At 65.9% G+C, this 18,992-nt stretch overlaps 2 protein-coding genes across 2 annotated transcripts; one reads left to right on the top strand and one right to left on the bottom strand.

The window, feature by feature from the left end:
* Positions 1-312: 312 nt before the first annotated feature.
* On the top strand, positions 313-2,357 carry C2H14orf180 (chromosome 2 C14orf180 homolog). Its single transcript, XM_069493186.1, has 5 exons — positions 313-369; positions 582-653; positions 1,405-1,534; positions 1,843-1,878; positions 2,155-2,357. The coding sequence occupies exons 1-5, from the start codon at positions 313-315 to the stop codon at positions 2,355-2,357; spliced, it is 498 nt and encodes a 165-aa protein (XP_069349287.1).
* Positions 2,358-7,327: 4,970 nt separating this feature from the next.
* TMEM179 (transmembrane protein 179) lies at positions 7,328-17,774 on the bottom strand. Its single transcript, XM_069465331.1, has 4 exons — positions 17,466-17,774; positions 10,710-10,847; positions 9,264-9,342; positions 7,328-7,999 (listed from the first exon to the last, which is right to left on the bottom strand). Exons 1-4 carry the CDS (start codon positions 17,768-17,770, stop codon positions 7,820-7,822), a joined length of 702 nt encoding a protein of 233 aa, XP_069321432.1. The 5' UTR covers positions 17,771-17,774; the 3' UTR covers positions 7,328-7,819.
* Between the last annotated feature and the right edge of the window lie 1,218 nt (positions 17,775-18,992).

The raw sequence follows: 18,992 nt of genomic DNA on the forward strand, positions 1-18,992 counted from the left end.
CCTGCCAAGGCCGTGAAAGAAACACACCCCGGGGGGCTGCCATCATGAGGGAGAGAACGGGGACAGCCTCCCGCCCTCACCCTCGGGGCACAGGCACAAGAGCAGCGAGGCCGGTTCACACCCAGCAGTGAGCACTGAGACCCGGGGAGGGGGGCAGGATCAGGGACAGGGAGACAGACAGAGAGGGACAGAGACAGGGACAGCGACTCTGGGCAGTGCTGAGGGTGTCCCGGGAGCCCAGGGAGCCCCACCAGCAGGAGCCCAAGGTGGGTGTGACCCTCCGGGGGAGGCTTTCTCGGGGCCTCGCCGCCAATGGAGGACTCCGCAGCCCTTGGGGATGACAGTGACCACGGCTGTGGCAGCAGAGGGGTGAGCGCAGCAGGATTTATCCGTGCCGGGAGCACCGGCAGGAGACGCGGCGTCCACCTGCGGAGAGCCGGTCAGAGGCCGGGGCCGGCGCGGCTCCCCGGGAGAACCTGCCTCTCCCCGCGTTTGTGTTCCCACCGCCGTCCCTTGTGCGATAACCACATCTCTGCTCTCCCAGGACCATGCTCCAGTGAATGAGGGACCCCCGCGCCCAGCCAGAGACGCCACGCCAGGCCAGGAGGAATGAGGAGGCCGCTGGGGGCTCGCGGACGTCCAGGGCGGAGAGGGTGAGGCGGCGGCCCGAGGCGCGGCCCCGTGCGCTGGGCGGGCACTGGGCAGGCGGAGGCCCGGAGCCGAGGAGGAAAGTCCCTTGCCCTCGCCCTAAAGCAGGAACCTGGGGCTGGGGCCAGGGGAACAAGGGACACCCAGAAGGGTTTGGCCTGGTGGGGGGCAGGGCCCCCAGGTGGGGCACAGCATGACCTAAGGTGCAGTGGGAGGATGAGCGGATCTGCACAGCGCCCAGCCGGAGCCCAGGGCGGGCGAGCAGCACACCAGGCCAGAGGGAGGACAGGCAGCCAGAGGGAGGACGGGCAGGCCAGAGGGAGGATGGGCCAGGCCAGAGGGAGGACGGGCAGGCCAAGAAGTCAGAGGGGCAGGGAGGGGCATCGGGCAGAGGCAGAGCAAGTGGGGGCCATGGAGGACTGTGGGCTGAGCAGCCCAGGGATGAGGGTGTCGGAATGGGGGGAACATGGAGAGAGGTGGACAGGCCGAGGTGTCACCAAGGAGCCCAGGAGAGGAACGTGCCTGCAGGGCTCTCCCAGGAGCAGGTGGGCGCCGAGCAGGAGGGGCCCAGGCCTCCCAGGGTGCGAGACAGAGCCTGGCTGAGACCCAGGTCTGCTGGTCACTGACCCCAACCACTCGGCACTGTCCAGCGGGGTCTCAGCACGACGGAGCAGCCGCGGGGGCAGCACGGGGCCTCTGGCCGGGGGCCTGCTCTAGCGGGAGGGGCTCACGGCCTGTTTCCCGCCCCCGTCCCAGGAGGGTGACAGGAAGTGTCCCCCCTCCATCCTGAGACGCAGCCCGCCAGAGCGCCCCAGCCCAGGGGCCCAGCCACGGAGGACCTCGAGGCGCGTGCGGTTCCGAGAGCCCCCGGAGGAGGCCGTCCACTGTAAGGGCCACCAAGGCAGGCGGCCAGGGCCAGCAGGGGAGGCGGGGACCCGGTGGGGGGCCACACAGCCCTGGAGGGCCGTGGTCGCCTGTCCTGCCCCACAGGGTCACGTAGGCAGTCGGGTCCATGACACAGCAGCCTGCAGACAAATACAACCACAGCCCTGATGTCCCCGGTGTCCCCAGCGTCCCTAACCCTGCCGCAGCCTGGGTCCCCGCTCCTCTCAGGGTCCTTTGGGCAGGGTGGGACGAGGTGTGTGGTGGACCGAGGCATCGTGCCCCCGGCCGACTCGAGTTTCTCCTTCCCAGACATCACTGGCAGGGACGCCACGGCCACCACCAGGGGTAAGCTCTGAACCCACCCTGGGTGCAGTCTGCCCTGTCCCCTCCCCGGGGGCAGCGCCACAGGCCAGCCTCGTGGGAGGCTCTGCTGCAAGGCAGCACACGGCGCAGGGGCCTCTGGCAGGGACAGGGTGGGATCCACGGCCCATGGGTGAGGCTCCCTAGGGAGGCGCCCAGGCCTGAGACGGCCCCGGTGCCAGCTGCCGGCCACAGACAGCTGGGTCTCCCCCATCCCTCCCCACCCTGCAGGGGCTGACCCTGCCGCACCCTCTGCCCCAGCGCCTGGCCGGCCCGCGCCCCGCGGCTCCCTGCTCCTGCGACTGTCCGTGTGCATCCTGCTTGCGGTGGCTCTGGGTCTGTATTGCGGCCAGGCCAAGCCCGTGGCCATGACCCTGGAGGACCTCCAGGCCCGGCTCCTCGTCCTCCTCTTGCACCTGCGGCACGTGGCCCTCACCTGCTGGCGCTGCCTCCTGCAGCTCTGACAGGCGCTGGACGGCGGCCCCTGCGGGCGCCCTGGGCAGGCGGGGCCGTGGGGCGGCCCTGGCTCTGGTGCTGCCCCAGATCTGTGGGACTGCTTGGAGCCCAGACCTCGAAATGCCCTTGCCCTGTTGTCAGAGAGAAGGTTCCGGCTGTCCGAGGGGCACCTCCTTCTGCAGTCCACATGGGGCCCCTCGGTGTTGGCGTCGGGGTGCCGTCCCCTGGACCCAGGTCTGACCCTTCAGCCTCATGAGCCTGGGGAGGCCCAGGGAGGAGGAGTCCTCGAGGCCGAGTGTGGGAGCTGAGGGGACAGCCAAGGGCAAGGGGCCCAGACCCCGCAGGCCTTCGGAACTCGCTCCCATAGCCGGGGGATGCGGCCAGACCCCAGATCAAGCCAGTGCCGCCCCCCAGCTGGGGCCTGTGGGTCCCTGTGACCATCCGTGGACGCAGCTCTGGTGCCCAATTGCAGGGCTGAGGGGCGCCCTGTGGTGACAAACTCCAGGCCCCTCCAGACCCTGCGTGGAAGGAAGAGTGAACAAAGCAGGGAGGCCCAAGGTCAGACACCAGGAGGGACTGCCCAGGAGACGCTGGGACAGTCGGATGAGTGCCGGGGCCGGCCTGGGACTCCAGGGCGCAGCCGCCAGTGACCCGCTCCCCTGCAGGGGCTGGAGGGCAGCCCCCCAGATCACATGGGGGCACTGCTATTAAACGCACCTCAACATCTTCGTCTTGGAATTTGTATAGACACGAGAGAGCGGGGAGCCAGTTTGCTGAGGAATTCACCTCGGTGGCCAGAGCAGACGCCCCGTCCCCCCCGGCCCCCCGTCCACTCCTGGCAGTGGGTGCATCGGGCAGGTGGACTCGCCGAGCCCCCAGGCCGCCCGACTCCCAACCGTCCCCCACTCGGCCCCCCGTTCTTCTGGGCACAACCCCCCCCTGCCTGGCCCGGGGTCTCTTCCAGATGTCGAATTCAGGGAGCCGGGGCAGGGACAACAAAAGGGGCTCTTTCCCAGAAGTGGCCTAGAGGGACCACAGCGGGGGCTCCACAGGACGGCACCAGCCCTCAGGGACCCTCCTGTGTCATGCCGTCCCCGCGGCTGCCACCCCCTGCCCCGGCCCAGCCTCCCCAGGGCCGTCTCACCTCATCCCACCCTGTGAGGACGGGCAGGTCACTGCCCTGTATTCCGGGTCGGGGAACAAGGCTCAGGGGGGTTAGGTCACAGGCCGGGCCCCCCTAAGCCTGGCTGTGGCTGGGGGACGCCGCCTGAGGGGCCAGCCCCCCGCTGTGGTGTGGGATGGAGGCGGCTCCCTCCTTGCGGTCTGGCGGCCACCGCAAAGGCGACAGAAGGACACGCGGCTATGGGGTCCCACAGCGCCATGATCCCACAGTGCCGACTGGGTATTGCTCAAAGATGCACCCACGGCCCTGAGAAATCCTTCAAAATCTGTCCCCCCACCAGGGAAGCAGGGAGACGGGACCCGCCGCAAGGAGACAGACAGGAAGGCAGCGTGTGCGAGGGAACAGGACATGGTCCTCCACGCCTGAGTGAGAGACTTGGGCTTCTGCTTTTATTTTGACTTTGAGAAACAGACATATGTAAGTTTCAGAATCTGCACATTCAGCTGAGCCACAGGCAGAATTCGGACAAGGACGTCCACTGCCGAAAGCCGGGAGGGGAGCAGTGGCGTCTGGGAAGCAGCCGGGACCGGCCCCGTGCAGGAGCCCCTGGCCACAGCCCTGGGGGATGCGGCCATGGCCACGGCAAGGCCCACTCCTGCCCGACACCCCCAGGGTCGGCCGCCCTTGCCTGGCCCCCGGTGATCGTGTTGGGGGCTGAGCCCAGCCCCAGCCCGAGGCAGGTCCATGTGTCTGCAGGCCGACACGGCCTCCGCTACCCCTGACCACGGGCCACCCGGACCAGCCCCCGGGAGTCCAGCAGGGGCAGCGGCCAAGGGCAGACCCCACCCGGGCAGACCCCTAGGCTGCGGAAGCCAGGCCTGCCCCTGCCCTCCTCAGGATCCCAGCCGGCGGTGGCCTGAACCAGGGGGCTGGGGAGACAGCCGGGGTCTCTCAGGGCAGGAAAGAGTCCCCAGGTCCAGTGGGTCAGGGCTGGTGTGAGGGGCCAGGGGAAACCAGATTGGCTTTGGGGGCCTCACGCTCTGTCAAAACACCCTCCCTGGAGGACCCCACTGCCTGCCCTGGGCCAGACCCCCCGAGAAGCCAGTGCCTCAACCACGGGCCTTGGTCCGGACGGGCTCCCGGCCTCCACCGCTGCCAGGTCACCAGCCGACCTCACTCCCGGAGCCAGCTGCCAGCCCCACCAGGCACCTCGATCCAGCCAGGCCCATGGCTCTGGGCGCCCCACGCCTCCCCCGGAGACACAAGCCGGCCCGCCGTGGTGGCCAGGGCGAGTTGCTGACACGGGCAGCAGGCCAGGCCTCTCCATCCCCCGGGGGGCGGGTGGCGGCAGCGGGCAGTGGACAGCAGCACGGCTGGGGGAGTCGCAGTTGCTCACAGAGCCCCAGGCCAGGTCCCACCTCCCCCTGCTGCCCTGGGGCCTCCGTGCCGCAGGCCCTGCAAGACGCAAAGGGGCCGGGACGCTGGGCACAACGGAGCCCACAAGAGGCTCAGAGGAGCTGCTGGACACACCCTCTCCCACCTGCACCCCACACCTTCCACCCACACGCACATGTGCGTGCACGCTCACATGCACAGCCACGCTCACACACGCTCACACGCGTAGCCACACTCGCACACATGCTCACACGCACAGCCACGCTCACGCACGCTCACACGCGTAGCCACACTCGCACACATGCTCACACGCACAGCCACGCTCACACACGCTCACAGGTGTAGCCACACTCGCACACATGCTCACACGCACGGCCACGCTCACATGCACAGCCACGCTCACACGCACGCTCACATGCGTAGCCACACTCGCACACATGCTCACACCCACAGCCACGCTCACACACGCTCACACGTGTAGCCACACTCGCACACATGCTCACACCCACAGCCACGCTCACACACGCTCACACGTGTAGCCACACTCGCACACATGCTCACACACACAGCCACGCTCACACACGCTCACACGCGTAGCCACACTCGCACACATGCTCACACCCACAGCCACGCTCACACACGCTCACACGTGTAGCCACACTCGCACACATGCTCACACACACAGCCACGCTCACACACGCTCACACGTGTAGCCACACTCGCACACATGCTCACACCCACAGCCACGCTCACATGCACAGCCACGCTCACACGCACGCTCACATGCGTAGCCACACTCGCACACATGCTCACACACACAGCCACGCTCACATGCACAGCCACGCTCACACGCACGCTCACACGTGTAGCCACACTCGCACACATGCTCACACACACAGCCACACTCACATGCACAGCCACGCTCACACGCACGCTCACACGTGTAGCCACACTCGCACACATGCTCACACACACAGCCACACTCACATGCACAGCCACGCTCACACGCACGCTCACACGTGTAGCCACACTCGCACACATGCTCACATGCACAGCCACGCTCACACACGCTCACACGTGTAGCCACACTCGCACACATGCTCACACGCACAGCCACGCTCACACACACTCACACGTGTAGCCACACTCGCACACATGCTCACACGCACAGCCACGCTCACACACACAGGTGTAGCCACACTCGCACACATGCTCACATGCACAGCCACGCTCACACACGCTCACACGTGTAGCCACACTCGCACACATGCTCACATGCACAGCCACGCTCACACACACTCACACGTGTAGCCACACTCGCACACATGCTCACACGCACAGCCACGCTCACACACACAGGTGTAGCCACACTCGCACACATGCTCACATGCACAGCCACGCTCACACACGCTCACACGTGTAGCCACACTCGCACACATGCTCACACGCACAGCCACGCTCACACACGCTCACACGTGTAGCCACACTCGCACACATGCTCACACGCACAGCCACGCTCACACACACAGGTGTAGCCACACTCGCACACATGCTCACACGCACAGCCACGCTCACACACACAGGTGTAGCCACACTCGCACACATGCTCACATGCACAGCCACGCTCACACACGCTCACACGTGTAGCCACACTCGCACACATGCTCACACCCACAGCCACGCTCACACACGCTCACACGTGTAGCCACACTCGCACACATGCTCACACGCACAGCCACGCTCACACACACAGGTGTAGCCACACTCGCACACATGCTCACATGCACAGCCACGCTCACACACACTCACACGTGTAGCCACACTCGCACACATGCTCACACGCACAGCCACGCTCACACACACTCACACGCGTAGCCACACTCGCACACATGCTCACACACACAGCCACGCTCACATGCACTCGCTCACCCACGTGCACTCACAGAGGTACACGTGGTGAGCACTTGTGTGCACTGACACACCCTCCCATGCGTACTCAGACACCTACACCTTCCTTCCGTCACACGTGCACACATGTGCACACTCATACTGAATGCACACTCACACGCACACTCACACCCTCACACGCATAGAAGCACATCCTCCCGTGCACACTTGCATGCACATGGACACCGGCCATGGCACCTGGCCCCGTCCTCCACGGGTGGCACGGGTGCCCCTTTCATGCCCTGCAAACGATGCCCCCACTCTGCGGAGCCCACATCCCACTTCCACCCTCCCCGCCCAGCTTGGGCGAGCCCACACACGGGGAAGCCTCTCTGGCCGGGCCGCACCGTGCTCCCCAGTCCTGCGGCAGAGAACAGAGGGGACCGCTGAAGGAGCATCCATCCTCACAGCCACCACCTGCTGCCAGGCAGACACCACCGACCCTGCATCTTCGATGCTGAGACCAGGCCTAGCCACCAGGGCTGGCACCCACCCTGGAGGGCGATTCAGCCTGGGGGGTGGGGGGGCTGCGAGCTCCTTCCCAAACTCAGGCCTCTGCCCCAGGTCACAGGTGTCATGCAGAATTCCTGTCCCACACACAGTTCAGGAGCAGGTAATGGGAGGGACATCTGGCCACCTCCTGGGCAAGCCGGCATGGGGCCAGGGCCCAGAGGGGCAGCTCCCCAGCAAGCAGGTGGCCAGAGGGGTCTGAGAGACCAGCTGGGAGCCCTCTGCCCAGGCTCGAGGGCCAGGTCCCACCAGGACAGGTGTGTGGCGCTGCACAAAGCCTGGAGGTGCCCCATGGTCTCTCTGTGCCATCCTTGTTGGGGAGCCGGCACCCCCTGGTCAGCTGTCAGGCTCCCCTTGCCACTCGCAGCACGAGGGAACACGTGCCGAGCTGGGCGTGGCTGGGGGGGCCCAGGCAGAGCCCCAGCCGCTCCCTGAGACTGGCCTGTGGCTCTGGGCGCAGCGGGGGCCTGGGCCCGGCTCCCTGTCCCGCTGCACCTAGATGACGGCGCTCTTCTCCTCCTGGAAGGCCGCACGCGGGGCCGGCCTGGCCAGCAGCAGCTCCTTCTCGTGCACCAGGCTGTCCAGCAGGTCCTCCTGGCGGTAGTTGTGGTAGACCTTCAGGAAGGCCAGCGTGGTGACGGCCAGCCACGCCAGCCAGGCCGCCCAGAGGCCGAACTGCACAGAAGCGGAAGGGCAGGGTCAGGGGGCTGGCCGGGCGCCCCCCATTCCCCACCGGCCCCAGGCTGTGCAGGGAAAGGGCGGGACACACGAGGGACGCAGAGGCTGCGAGCACGGACAGGCCCAGGCTTCTTTCTTCCTTGGAGCAACGAACAGGTCCCGGCACCTGGGGCCTCCGGAACCCAAGTCCGCAAATGCCTCGGTGCCGGCGGCAGGGCCCTGGGGAGCCACACGGGCGGCCCAGCCCCTCCAGCCACGGGACAAACCACCCTTATCTGCTGCTTTCAAACAGATGCAGGAGAAACAGTTCCATCAGATCCAGGCCTGAACCGCACCAAACGGACTCATTTGCAGACTTGTGCTCGGACCTTAGTCTGATTGGCCGCAAAGCCAGTTTGAAGTACCTTCCCCGGATTTGCAGGAAAGCGTCTCCCACCTTTTCAGCTCACCTTGGCAAAGAGCCCCCCAGTGTCCAGCACCCCAGAGGGTTCCTGGCCTTGGTAAGGAGCCTTCAGCGGCCAGTCTGGGGTCCGGAAAGGGCCTCGAAGCCGGCGGGCCCTGCTCAGTGCCGAGGAGCAGGGGCCTGGGCTCGGCCACCTCCCGCCCACACCTTCACCAGTGTCCTCCCTGCCTGGGGCACAGGTGCGGGTTTTGAGGGCAGGCCCAGTTCCAGGGTCCTGTCCTGGGCCCCCACCGATGACTGGCACGTCCTGACATGCCCGCATCTCAGCAGACACACTCCCTCGCAGCTGGGACCACCACAGCCTCCTAGAGGCAAGAGACGCAGCTTGGACATGGCGGGGTGGGGGGCGGATCCCCTCACCCCCCGCCCCCCCCACTTCAGACACCACCTCAGCGACCCCCTGGCTAGGGGATGACCCTGAGGCTCCAGCATTCATCTGGTGCTGGGACCAGGGTCCAGCTCCTTGTCCCAGCACTGGAGACCCCAGGACCGGACACCAGTTCTGTGTCCAGCGCCACCTCCCCCAGCCCCCACGCAGGCAGCTGGCACCTGCCGCCCCAACTCTAACTCCCCACGGCCTTCCCACCTCTGCGTGTCTGCCCGCCGGGCCTCTCCCCTCACCCACCCAGGCAGACCCAGCCCCCCCGTCCCCCTGCGGGAAGCCTTCCCGCTGCCCCACAGCCCAGGGCTCCCCTGCCTCAACTACGCAGGAGCTGGTCCCCTGCCCTGAGTCGGGGGGTGGCTCAGAGAGTGTCCCGCAGTGAAGGCCCCTCCCCGGCGCAGCAGACCCCGCCCTACCTGGGCAATCGCAAACTGGTCGTAGAAGGCAGAGTTGTCCACGTCCAGCTCCAAGTCGATGTCCTGGAGCTCTTCGCAGCTGGAACGGCAAGACATCGGGGTGGAGGGGACGGCCAGGCCAGCGAGCTCGGGACAGGCGGAGCAGCTGGCCAGGGTGCAGTGGGCACCATCCCACACAGCCAGGGGCAGACGGGGAGTCTGGGGACCCCAGGGATCAGCCTCAAGGTCATCCACAGAGGACAGGCTTCGGGAAAGGAAACCTGCGGATCCCAACCTGGCCCTGGCTGGCCAGGGGACACTGGCACCAGCCTCTCCTCTCCTGGATGCTCTAAGCCACATGCCCCACAGCTCTGCGGGGTCCCAGAGTGTCAGATCATAGGACTGAGACCGGGACAGGGCGGTGTCCCCACCAATGTTCACAGCCACCCTGCTCATGCCATGGGGCAGCCAGGGGCAGCTGCAGCTGGACCACTGCCCCGCTCTCCCTTCACCTCCCTGGGCGGGGGTCCGGCAGGATGCCCAGAGAGGGGGCCCAGTGGCCCAGGCGCTCCCTCGAGAGGCTGCAGAGGGGTGAAGGCTGGACACGGTGCTCCTCAGGGTAAGAAACTTCTAGTGTCTGCCAAGGGCGGGGGGCTGCCCACACACACAGAGGAAGCAGGCGGCTGGGGCAGGAGGACTGGGCACAGAGCGCAGCGTGGGGGCCACCCCGGGGTGGGCCCTGCAGGGACAGCCGCCTGGGGTGCTCGAGCCTTCCTCGTTTGTGTCCCAGGCTGCTGCCGGGCAGCCCTGGGCCCCAGCGTGAAGGTGCTGTTTCACCTTTGCTGCTGTTGACTTTCTATGTTGGGGTTCCAGGTCCGATGCTGCTCCAAGAAAGAATCTGGAGCCCCTGGGACCCCAAAGTCCCTGCCTTCCAGGGTCTTGGTCTGGGGTACCCCACTCAGGGGACGAACAGTCACCATGCTCCACTCTGGGCCCCCCACAAGCCAGACGATGCCCTTGCACAGAGCCCAGAGCAGCCACCTGGCCCTGAAGGCCTCCGTCCCCAACCCGCAGGGAGCCGTCCCCACCTTACCGGAAGCTTCTGCACCTGTCTTCATGGTCCCCATCACCGCCCCCGCCTTCCAGACCCTGGGCCCCCCGACCAAAGCCTCGGCCCTGATGCCACCCCGGTTCTGCCTCCTGCCCAGCCCCGGGGGACCCAGAGCCCACACTGCGTGGGCCCCCGCCCCGGCCCCCGGGGCTCGTGGGCGCTGCCTCCTGTGTGCGGCCGCCGGCTCCTACAAGTGGGAGGGGGCGTCTGACATCGAGGGGCAGGTCCTGGGGAAGGGGCCAACTGGGTGCACACGGCGGGGGGCACAGAGGGACCTGCAACTGCAGACACCCGTGTGATGCGGGTGGGGGGCGCAGGGGGTCTTCCCGGGAGGCGGCCGGGGCGGGCGGGCACACCTGTGGGGCACGGTGCCCTTCTCGGTGACGGTGTCGCACCACATGGTGAAGCCCACGCTCACGATGGTGCCAGCGATGAAGACCAGGAAGACCACGCAGGCGCTGACCAGCAGGCTCAGGAAGGCGTGGAAGAAGGAGCTGCAGGCGGGCGAGAAGGGTGGGAGGGTGAGAGGGGTGGGAAGGGCGGGAGGGGCGAGTGGGGCGGGAGGGCGAGAGGGCGAGAGGGACGCTCACTGGGAGCCTGGGCCGACCCCCACCCCCGCCCAGCAGTGCCCAGACCTCAGGCTTCCCCGCTGGCCTCTGGGTTCCTGCGCGGTGCCCTGGGGCCGAGAGGAGCTGGCTCCACCTTCCTGCAGCCGAACCCACCCGCGGGCGGCTCCATATGCTGGCCCGGCTGCCCGCGTGTCCTCCTGAAGACCAGGAGTCAGACCCGCTGTGACCCCCGTTTTGCCGCAGAGGCAGCGCCCAGGCTGGGACCGAGATCGCCTGCGCCAACGCACCGCAGCCACACCACGCTGAGCACCGGGACACCCTTCCACAGTCGCTGCGGTCTGAGTGCTGTGTCCCCGTCTGTGACGGCAGCCACACGGACGGAGACACCCAGAAGGCCACGTGGTCACCGGCACAGGCTGGCCTGACCTGCGTCCAGGACTCGCTGATTTACCCTTTTACACACTAAAGGCCAAGCTGCAACTGAGCCCACACCGTGCCCCCCGGCAGGGCCGGCGGGAGGAGCTGGCTCAGGGCTGGGCTACACTCCCCGCGGGCCCACGCCCGTGCCAGCCCACGGGGCCACCAGTGTGCTTCCGGAGGGTGCCAACGCTTCCTTCTGAGGACGGGGGGCACATGTTGGGGACACCCCCTCCATCTGGACGCTCCTGCCTCCCCCACAGACACCAGCATTCAGCCTCCCGAGTGAGCCTCGGCTTGGCCCAGCCTGGGGCGCACACCACGGCACCTGGGGGTGGCAGCGTGGGGGCACGGGGCCCGCCCTCCAGTGGGACCCCAGACGGGAACTCCCTCGGGCGGGACAGTAGCACGGGGTGGTCAAGAAAGGGCCATGCCCCCCCCTAACCTGACATCAGCGCTGTCAGCGCATCAAATCCAGGCAAATGACCGAAAAAAACTGCTTCAAAGACCATCTAATAAACAAGGTCTCCGCCGGGATCTCGGCCAAGAAAACATCAAAGTTACTGTCATCCAACCGCAGGGACTCCTGGCCAAAGATCAACGTGCTGCCCGTCCTTTCCTTCGTGTACCTGCCCACGGGGCCCTGAGCTGGGCGCAGAGGACACAGAAATAAGAACGAGGCCCCAGGAGGCGCCCAGCCAACGTGTGGACAGGAAACCCGGCCTCCGGCGCCCCACTCAGAGCAGGTGTCCCCGGGCTGCCTCACAACCCGCAGGACCCGCGGTGTCCCCGGCAAGGATCCCGGCGGCTGTCCTCCACCGGCTCCAGCCCCGCCCAACCTGGCCAAGGCCTCGAGACGGCAGAGCACCCCCAGGAATGGGAGGGCTTGAACCCCCACCCCGAGGAGCCCCAGACCCGGGGAGAGGACACGGGGACACTCAGACCCACGAGCTGTGACCCTAGAGATCAGCCCGAAAAGGGCAGACCCGGCAGGACTCACACGTGGGCACAGGGGCCTGAGCCTCTGCCCGGGAGCCACACGCAAAGGCGCGGGCGCACACGGTGGCACAGACGAGCCGCAAGCCCCGCTCCATGGCCCAGGTTCCCTGACGACCACCAGCCCGGCAGCGAGCGTCGCCGTGAGCAACTGTGCTGAGCCGCCGAGCCCACCCTGCGGGGCAGCCGCTTCCTCACTCGGGTGGGCTCCGCACAGCCTGCCCAGACCTGGGTCACCGCATGCTGCCATCTCCCCCTGCTCATGGGAGCCTGTCCCCTTCTAAGGCTGGCAGGCGTGGACCACGACGGTGGGCCTGGGCCCTGGCTTCTGGGTGGGTGTGACCAGCAGGGATCGCAGCAGGCTGGGGGCAGGAGGACGAGGGGGGCGTCTGCTCCCAGGTCCCTCACCGAAGGCCACTGCCCCTCTCCCTGTCCCCTTCACATGCCCTCCCGCCAGGTCCTGTTACTGGGGTGGGGGTGAAGGGCCACTGTCACTGAGCCCAGGAACCCCACACCTTCACCTCTTGTCAACCAGCCCCCCTCCAACCGTCCTCACTTGGGTGAGCCACTTGCTTCCTGAGGACCCTGGGGACAGGAATCTTAACCCCCAAATCCATCTGGCCCTGGGAGTCTGAATAGGAGCGGGGCCATAGTTACAGAGTGGGGTACATCATAGGCCACCTGCCTCCGTGGCCTTGGACTGGCCACTCTGCTCCAGCCAAAGAAACCGTGGTGGTCAGGGACAGCCGGGACAGGCGCCCAGGGATGGGAGCACAGAAGCAGCCCTGAGCTTGGCACGAACCTCCAGCTCCATGGGAGCAGTGCACTTGGGACTCCCTAGGTTCCCCCCAGGGCACGTCCCCCTCCACCTGCTGGACAGCCCCCCCGGCAGGCCTCCCAAGGACCCTGTCCAGCAGTGACACCTCTGGCACCTGGCATTGCTGGACTTCCCTGACAGGCCAGCCCAGCGGCCACCCGCGGCAGGCCTCTCTGGAGGGCCAGGCTGGCCACAGCTCAGAGGTCAGACAAGGTCAGACAAGGGCTGATGACCCTGGGCCATGTCTGTTCTCCCCCAGTGGGGGTGGGGCAGCACCCTCCCCGTCCATACTGAATTCGAGACAGGCGCGGCCAGAGCTCCCGCAGCCAGGGTCTCCCTGACAGCCCCCATGCCCGCAGATACCTGGCACAGTGTGCCCGGGACACAGCGGGGGCTCTGGGCCCGTGACGCGTCCATGGGAGAGCTGCCCACGCCGTCCGCCCTCTGAGCATGGGCTGCCACGCCAGCTCCACGGAAACCCGGCCAGCTGGACACCGCAGAGTTCCAGCTGCAGCCATGTGCAATGGGCACGATTTGGGAGTCTCCTCCCGTGACCAGAACATAGACATCCCCGCAAAGCAGGGAAGGGACACCAAGCTGGGGCCACCCCAGCCGACAGCTCCACTTTACTCCTTCATCCATTTCCTGTCCGTTTCCACGGAACCTGCCCGGGCTCTCCAGATCCACAGCCCGGCACACACAGGGTTAACCACTTTCTCCTCTGCCTCTCTGGCTGCCCTGCCTGGACGTGTGGTCTCCATGGCGACAGCAGGCTCAGTGCCAGTGTGGGCCAGCAGATGGGCTGCTCTGACCCAGGCCCCAGCCCAGCGCTCAAGGGGCTCCCTCGCGGGCAGAGCTGCCCCGGCCCCCAGGCCACGGCTCACCCGGCCACCCACCTGCCCTGCCACGGCAAGGCCCCCAAGCACAGGTGCCACTGATTCATCCATTCATACGTTCAGCAGCTAACGGCATCCAGGTGATGCCCCTCTGCAAAAAGCCACACGCCCAGATTTCACCCCTCACTCTCCTGGGCACGAGCGGCCAGGTCCCCACCCTGCATGGTAGACACACCCTGTATGAGCAGCAAGTTGGCACCTTGGACACAGCCTGTGACCCCCAAGCTCAGGCCGGCGGTGGCCGCTCAAACAGACCCCCACACTGGAGGGAGGGCGTCTCCGTGCCTCTAAGGGTAGACTCCAACCGTGAGGGATTAGAGTGTGCGCTGGCCCTCTAAAGGGACAGTGGTGTCCTCCGTGGGCTGGACGTCCAGTGGCCCTGATGGCCCTGGGTGCCGTGTCCATCCCAGGAGCTCCCCGTAAGTGCCCACACGGGCCCCTGGCTGTCCCCTTGCCTGCTCCACGCGGCTTGGCCAGCAGTTGAGCTGGACGGGCGGCTCTGGATGACTGTCACGGGACTCTGCAGACCCAGCCTCCCGAGGGGTCCAGAACTTTCCGACAAGGCAAGTCTGAAGGGTTGACCTCTTTGCCAGAGGTCTGCAAGGACGTCAGGGCCAGGTGAGTGACCACAAAGCCATAAGCCTCCTCAGGTCCAGGCATCTTTCCGTCATGCACTCAACATCATGACTTGCCAACTCCTGGGCACCGTGCCCTGTGCTGGCCCCGGGGACACAGAGGGGAACAAGGCGCGTGCCTGCCTTTGGCACACAGCCAAGTTCCCCTCGGGTGGGTATCCACGCCGGACGTGGCCTGAGAGACCTTAGCCTAGTCCTACAGCCAGGCCTCGATGGAGCAGTAATGCGCCGGGGGACAGCATCACAGCGGCCACCGTGTGCGGCAGGTGGGGGGGGGTGGCCCCACCATTACGTGGCCCTCACCAGTGAGCCCTGATGGCCAAGGACACTGTGCATCTTGGGGAAGGAAAGGCTGGACAGAGGTCACTGCTGCTAGGACAGCTGAGCCCAGAAACTGAAGCGAAAGAACAGAAGACCCGAAATGCTCCACTTATCAGGCCCAAATCCCCGAGAGCACGGGCTGCCAGGTCCAGCCTCTGGTGGAGCCTGGGCCACCGAGGCCCTCACAGCGTGCCCTAACGCACCCCCACCCCACAGGCAGACACATGCCAAGTCATCTAAGGCGTCCTGAGTCCCACGTGGGCCGGTCGGCCAGGGTGCAGCAGGGCGGCAGATCCACCGGGCTCCAGCCTGCACCGCTGCTGGGGAGGCCGTGGGCCCCGGCCTCAGCCTCCTACCTGCAGAATGAGATGGCTCCGGCAGGTTCACAGGGCAGACAGGCACCTCCATGAGATGACAAAAGAAGAGCCACCGTCACTGCGCTCCCCAGCTCTGCTGCCTGGATTGTGCCACCCAGACTCCTGCCCCGCAAGCCCTGGGGCTCCCCTCACCCTGCTCTCCAGCCCCTCAAGGTCTTTCCCCTCTGAAATCTCCCATCACTCTGACCACACAAGCTGGGTCCTGTAGACAGAGCGGCTCCGTCAGCCCAGCTAGACCGTGAATGCCCGAGGGAGTCCCAGAGGCTGCCACGTGCGTGAGCAGTGACCAGACCGTGGCCCCACACAGTCTGTGCTCTCCACCCCCACCTTCCTACTGAAGGCACCCCAAGCCCTACGGGGCTTACCCCACCCTTCTGGCTGTCCCCCCCCTTCTTAAGACCCCAGCCTCTATTCAGAGTTGCTGCCACCTGCCCTGACCTGCACACAGAGTGCTGCCTGGAGTAGCTCACACGTTTGCCAGTGTGGGTGCAAATGACGTCTCAAACATCTCGGGACACCCCTGGGGCCAGCCTGGGTGCGCCCTGGGCAGAGCCCAGCCACTCATCCCAGAGTATGGGCCAGCCGCCCTGCGGCACCTGGAGGCCCCCGGGCTGACAGCTGGCTTCCTGCTGACCCAGAACCAGAACTCCGGGGGACAGGTTGAATGGCACCCCCAAAATATATGCCCACGTCCTAACCCCTGGACCTGTGATTGATGGCGACTTTATTTGGAAATAGGGTCTTTGCAGGTGTAGTTGAGTTAAGGAACCCAGGATGAGATCACCCTGGGTTTATGGTGGGCCCCAAATCCAAGGACTGGTGTCCTTGTAAAAAGGGGGGCCATACAGAGAAACAGAGGGAAGAGGCCCCATGACAACAGGCAGAGGCTGGAGTGGCAAAGCCCCAAGCCACGGCACAGCCAAGGCTGCTGGAAGAGGCAGGGACGGGATTCTCCCTTGGGGCCCCCAGAGGGAACCAGCCCCGCAGACACGTGACTCTGGACCTCTGGCCCTGAGAACTGTGGGACGGCAAGTTAAGCCCCCAGTCTATGGGACTTTGCTGCAGCAGCGCAGGGCACCCTGCACTCGCTGGCTGGGATTTCCACCGCTCCAGCCTTCACAGCCCCACCCAGGCAGAGCCCCCTCGGCCCCCCACCCCTCCTCCTCCTCTCTCGGGCCCCTCCTTCTGCCAAAGCCAGGCTGAGGGCTCGCAGGGGTGGGCTAGCGGAATGCCTGCCCGCTCACCTCCTGCCCACCCTCACTGCCCAGGGCCCCTTCTCACCCCCCGCGCCCCTGCAGGAGTGAAAAGCCTAAAAAGTGCCAACAAAGGATGGGTGGCGTGGGGCGGGGCAGAGTGTGGGAGAGGGCCTGGCTCTCACAGGTGCCCTCCCAGGACCTCTGCAGGAGCCCAGGGCTGCTCCCGGCACAGCAGGCCTCAGCCAGGGGACTGGGTGGGCCCACAGAGGGCCACTGGCTGAGGATACTCCCCGTCGGCCAGCCCAGGGGAACCACAGCCCAGGGCTGCAGGATAGCGCAAGAGCAAGGAAAAGTGAAGAGAGAATGGAGGCGGAGAGGAAGGAGCCATCCTAGTGCCAAAGCAGGGCCCTCACCCCTGCCCTCCCTCTGGCATCCTGCCAGCCAAGGTCCGAGTGCCAGAACTGGGCCTCAGTGGGGTTCCCCCAGACATTCCTCTGCCATCCTGCTTCCCCTTCACTGGGCAGGACAGCAGAGGCGACCACCACGACCAGGCTGGGAGCTGTCCCCGGTCCTGGCGAGAGTGGACCCGGCTGAGCTGCAAAGCAGGGCCCAGGCCTGCCAGCGATGACGGTGCAACATCTGCACCCCAAAGGGAGCGAGCGCCTGAAGCGGGAGTGCTGTGCACTCGGGGAGGGAGGCCCTGGCCCTGCACCGGAGACAGTAACCGTCATGGTCCCCGGGGGTGCGTGTAGACAAAGGGCAGTTTGCGAGAGGCGCAAGTGTGGACCTCCGCGGGCCTCAGGGAGCTGGGGGGACCCCCAGTCCTCCGGGGCGCCGCGCCCGGGGCGGGGGCTGTGTCTGTTGGGCCCGGCGGCCGAGGCCACTCACCTCTCGTGCCCTTTGCAGAGGAGGAAGAGCGCGCGCCAGGCGTGCGCGGCGGCCAGCAGCAGGGAGAGCAGGCCGGCCAGGAGGCCGAAGCGGCAGGCGGCCGGGGGGCCCCACTCCTGCACCGTGAAGCGCTCGCGCTCGTGCACCGTCAGGTTGGCGCTCAGCCACATGCCCTCGGTGAACAGCAGGCAGCGGCCGCGAAAGTCGCGGCCGTTCTCGGACAGCGGCACCACCACCGCGAAGCTGAACAGGAAGGCCAGGACGTAGCAGGCGCACTGCGCGCACAGAAGGTTGCTGGGCGCCATGGCCGGCCGGGCGCCGGGAGCGCGCAGGGAGCGGGCGGAGAGCGGGCCGGGAGCGGGGAGCAGGCCGGTCTGGAGAGCGCGCGGCGCGGGGAGCCGGGACGGCGCGGGAGGCTGCGCAGTGGCGCCGCCCCCTCCCCGGACGCGTGCGCAGGCCGAGCGCCGTCAGCACCGCGGACAGCCCCGGTGCGCGCGGGACGGGCCACGCGGGAGAAGGGCGCGCGCGGGCGGAGGCGCGGAACGGAAACCCGGGCGGGGGCAGGAACACTGCTGAGCGGCTCATGGAGACCCACTGGGGCCTTAACGGTTCCAGGAGCTGCCCTATGGGCCTGGCACAGGCTGGCTCTGTGTCCCCAGGTCCCCATCAGCGTTGGGGGCTGATCAAGGGGAACGTGCCCACGATGCCCACGGCGAGGGTGGAAGTGAGGTTTGCAGGCCAGACTGGAGTGGTTCCTTTGCAGGGTCCAGGGGTGCAAACTACGGTGGAGGAGTCGGGGTCAAGGGATGGGCCAGAGGTCATCCTCAGAGATGAGGGCGTAGAGAGAGGGCCAGGCCAGAACCCTCAGCGGGGACATGCATTACGTCGCCTGACAGGAGCAGGGCCCCAGAGCTGCGCTCGCAAGATAAATAATGGATGCGCGCGAGCACCTCATTAAGACGTCTTTGCTGAGACGGAATCTGCTGGTGCATTAATTAATGGAATTAATGCCTTTTCCAGTTTCCTTTAAGACTAAGTCACCTTTAGTGCAATTCCCAGAGTAAGGAAGCTCCAGTATTGCTCCTTCTGGTTTAAAATTACATCAGCATTTTTTGTTGCAAGCACTAAAAAAATCTTTTTGTTTTATTGCCAGAGTAATATATGCTCGTTTTTAAGTCAAGTGATATAGATATACATAACATAAAAATATAAAGGCTCCTTCTCATCCCCTTCCCCACCCTCTCGCACTACCAGGGGTGACCACTTTGAACAGTCCAGATCTGTGTTTCTAGACGTTTTGCTAAGCACAAAAACACGCAATTTACAGAAGTGCTTCACATTGTACACAGTGCTCTGCAGGCCGATTCTCTTATTCACCAAGGTCAAGGACATTATTCCCTGCCTGCACACACCGAAATGTTTCGTTCTTTTTAACAACTGCGAAACATCTGTAGTAATGGTGATTCCACGGTTTGCGTCACTCCTCTTCAGGGGGACGTTCACTGTCTCTAATTTCTGTTGTTTCAA

This window comes from Eulemur rufifrons, chromosome 2 (assembly GCF_041146395.1).
Source record: "Eulemur rufifrons isolate Redbay chromosome 2, OSU_ERuf_1, whole genome shotgun sequence".
NCBI classification, from domain to species: Eukaryota; Metazoa; Chordata; class Mammalia; order Primates; family Lemuridae; genus Eulemur; species Eulemur rufifrons.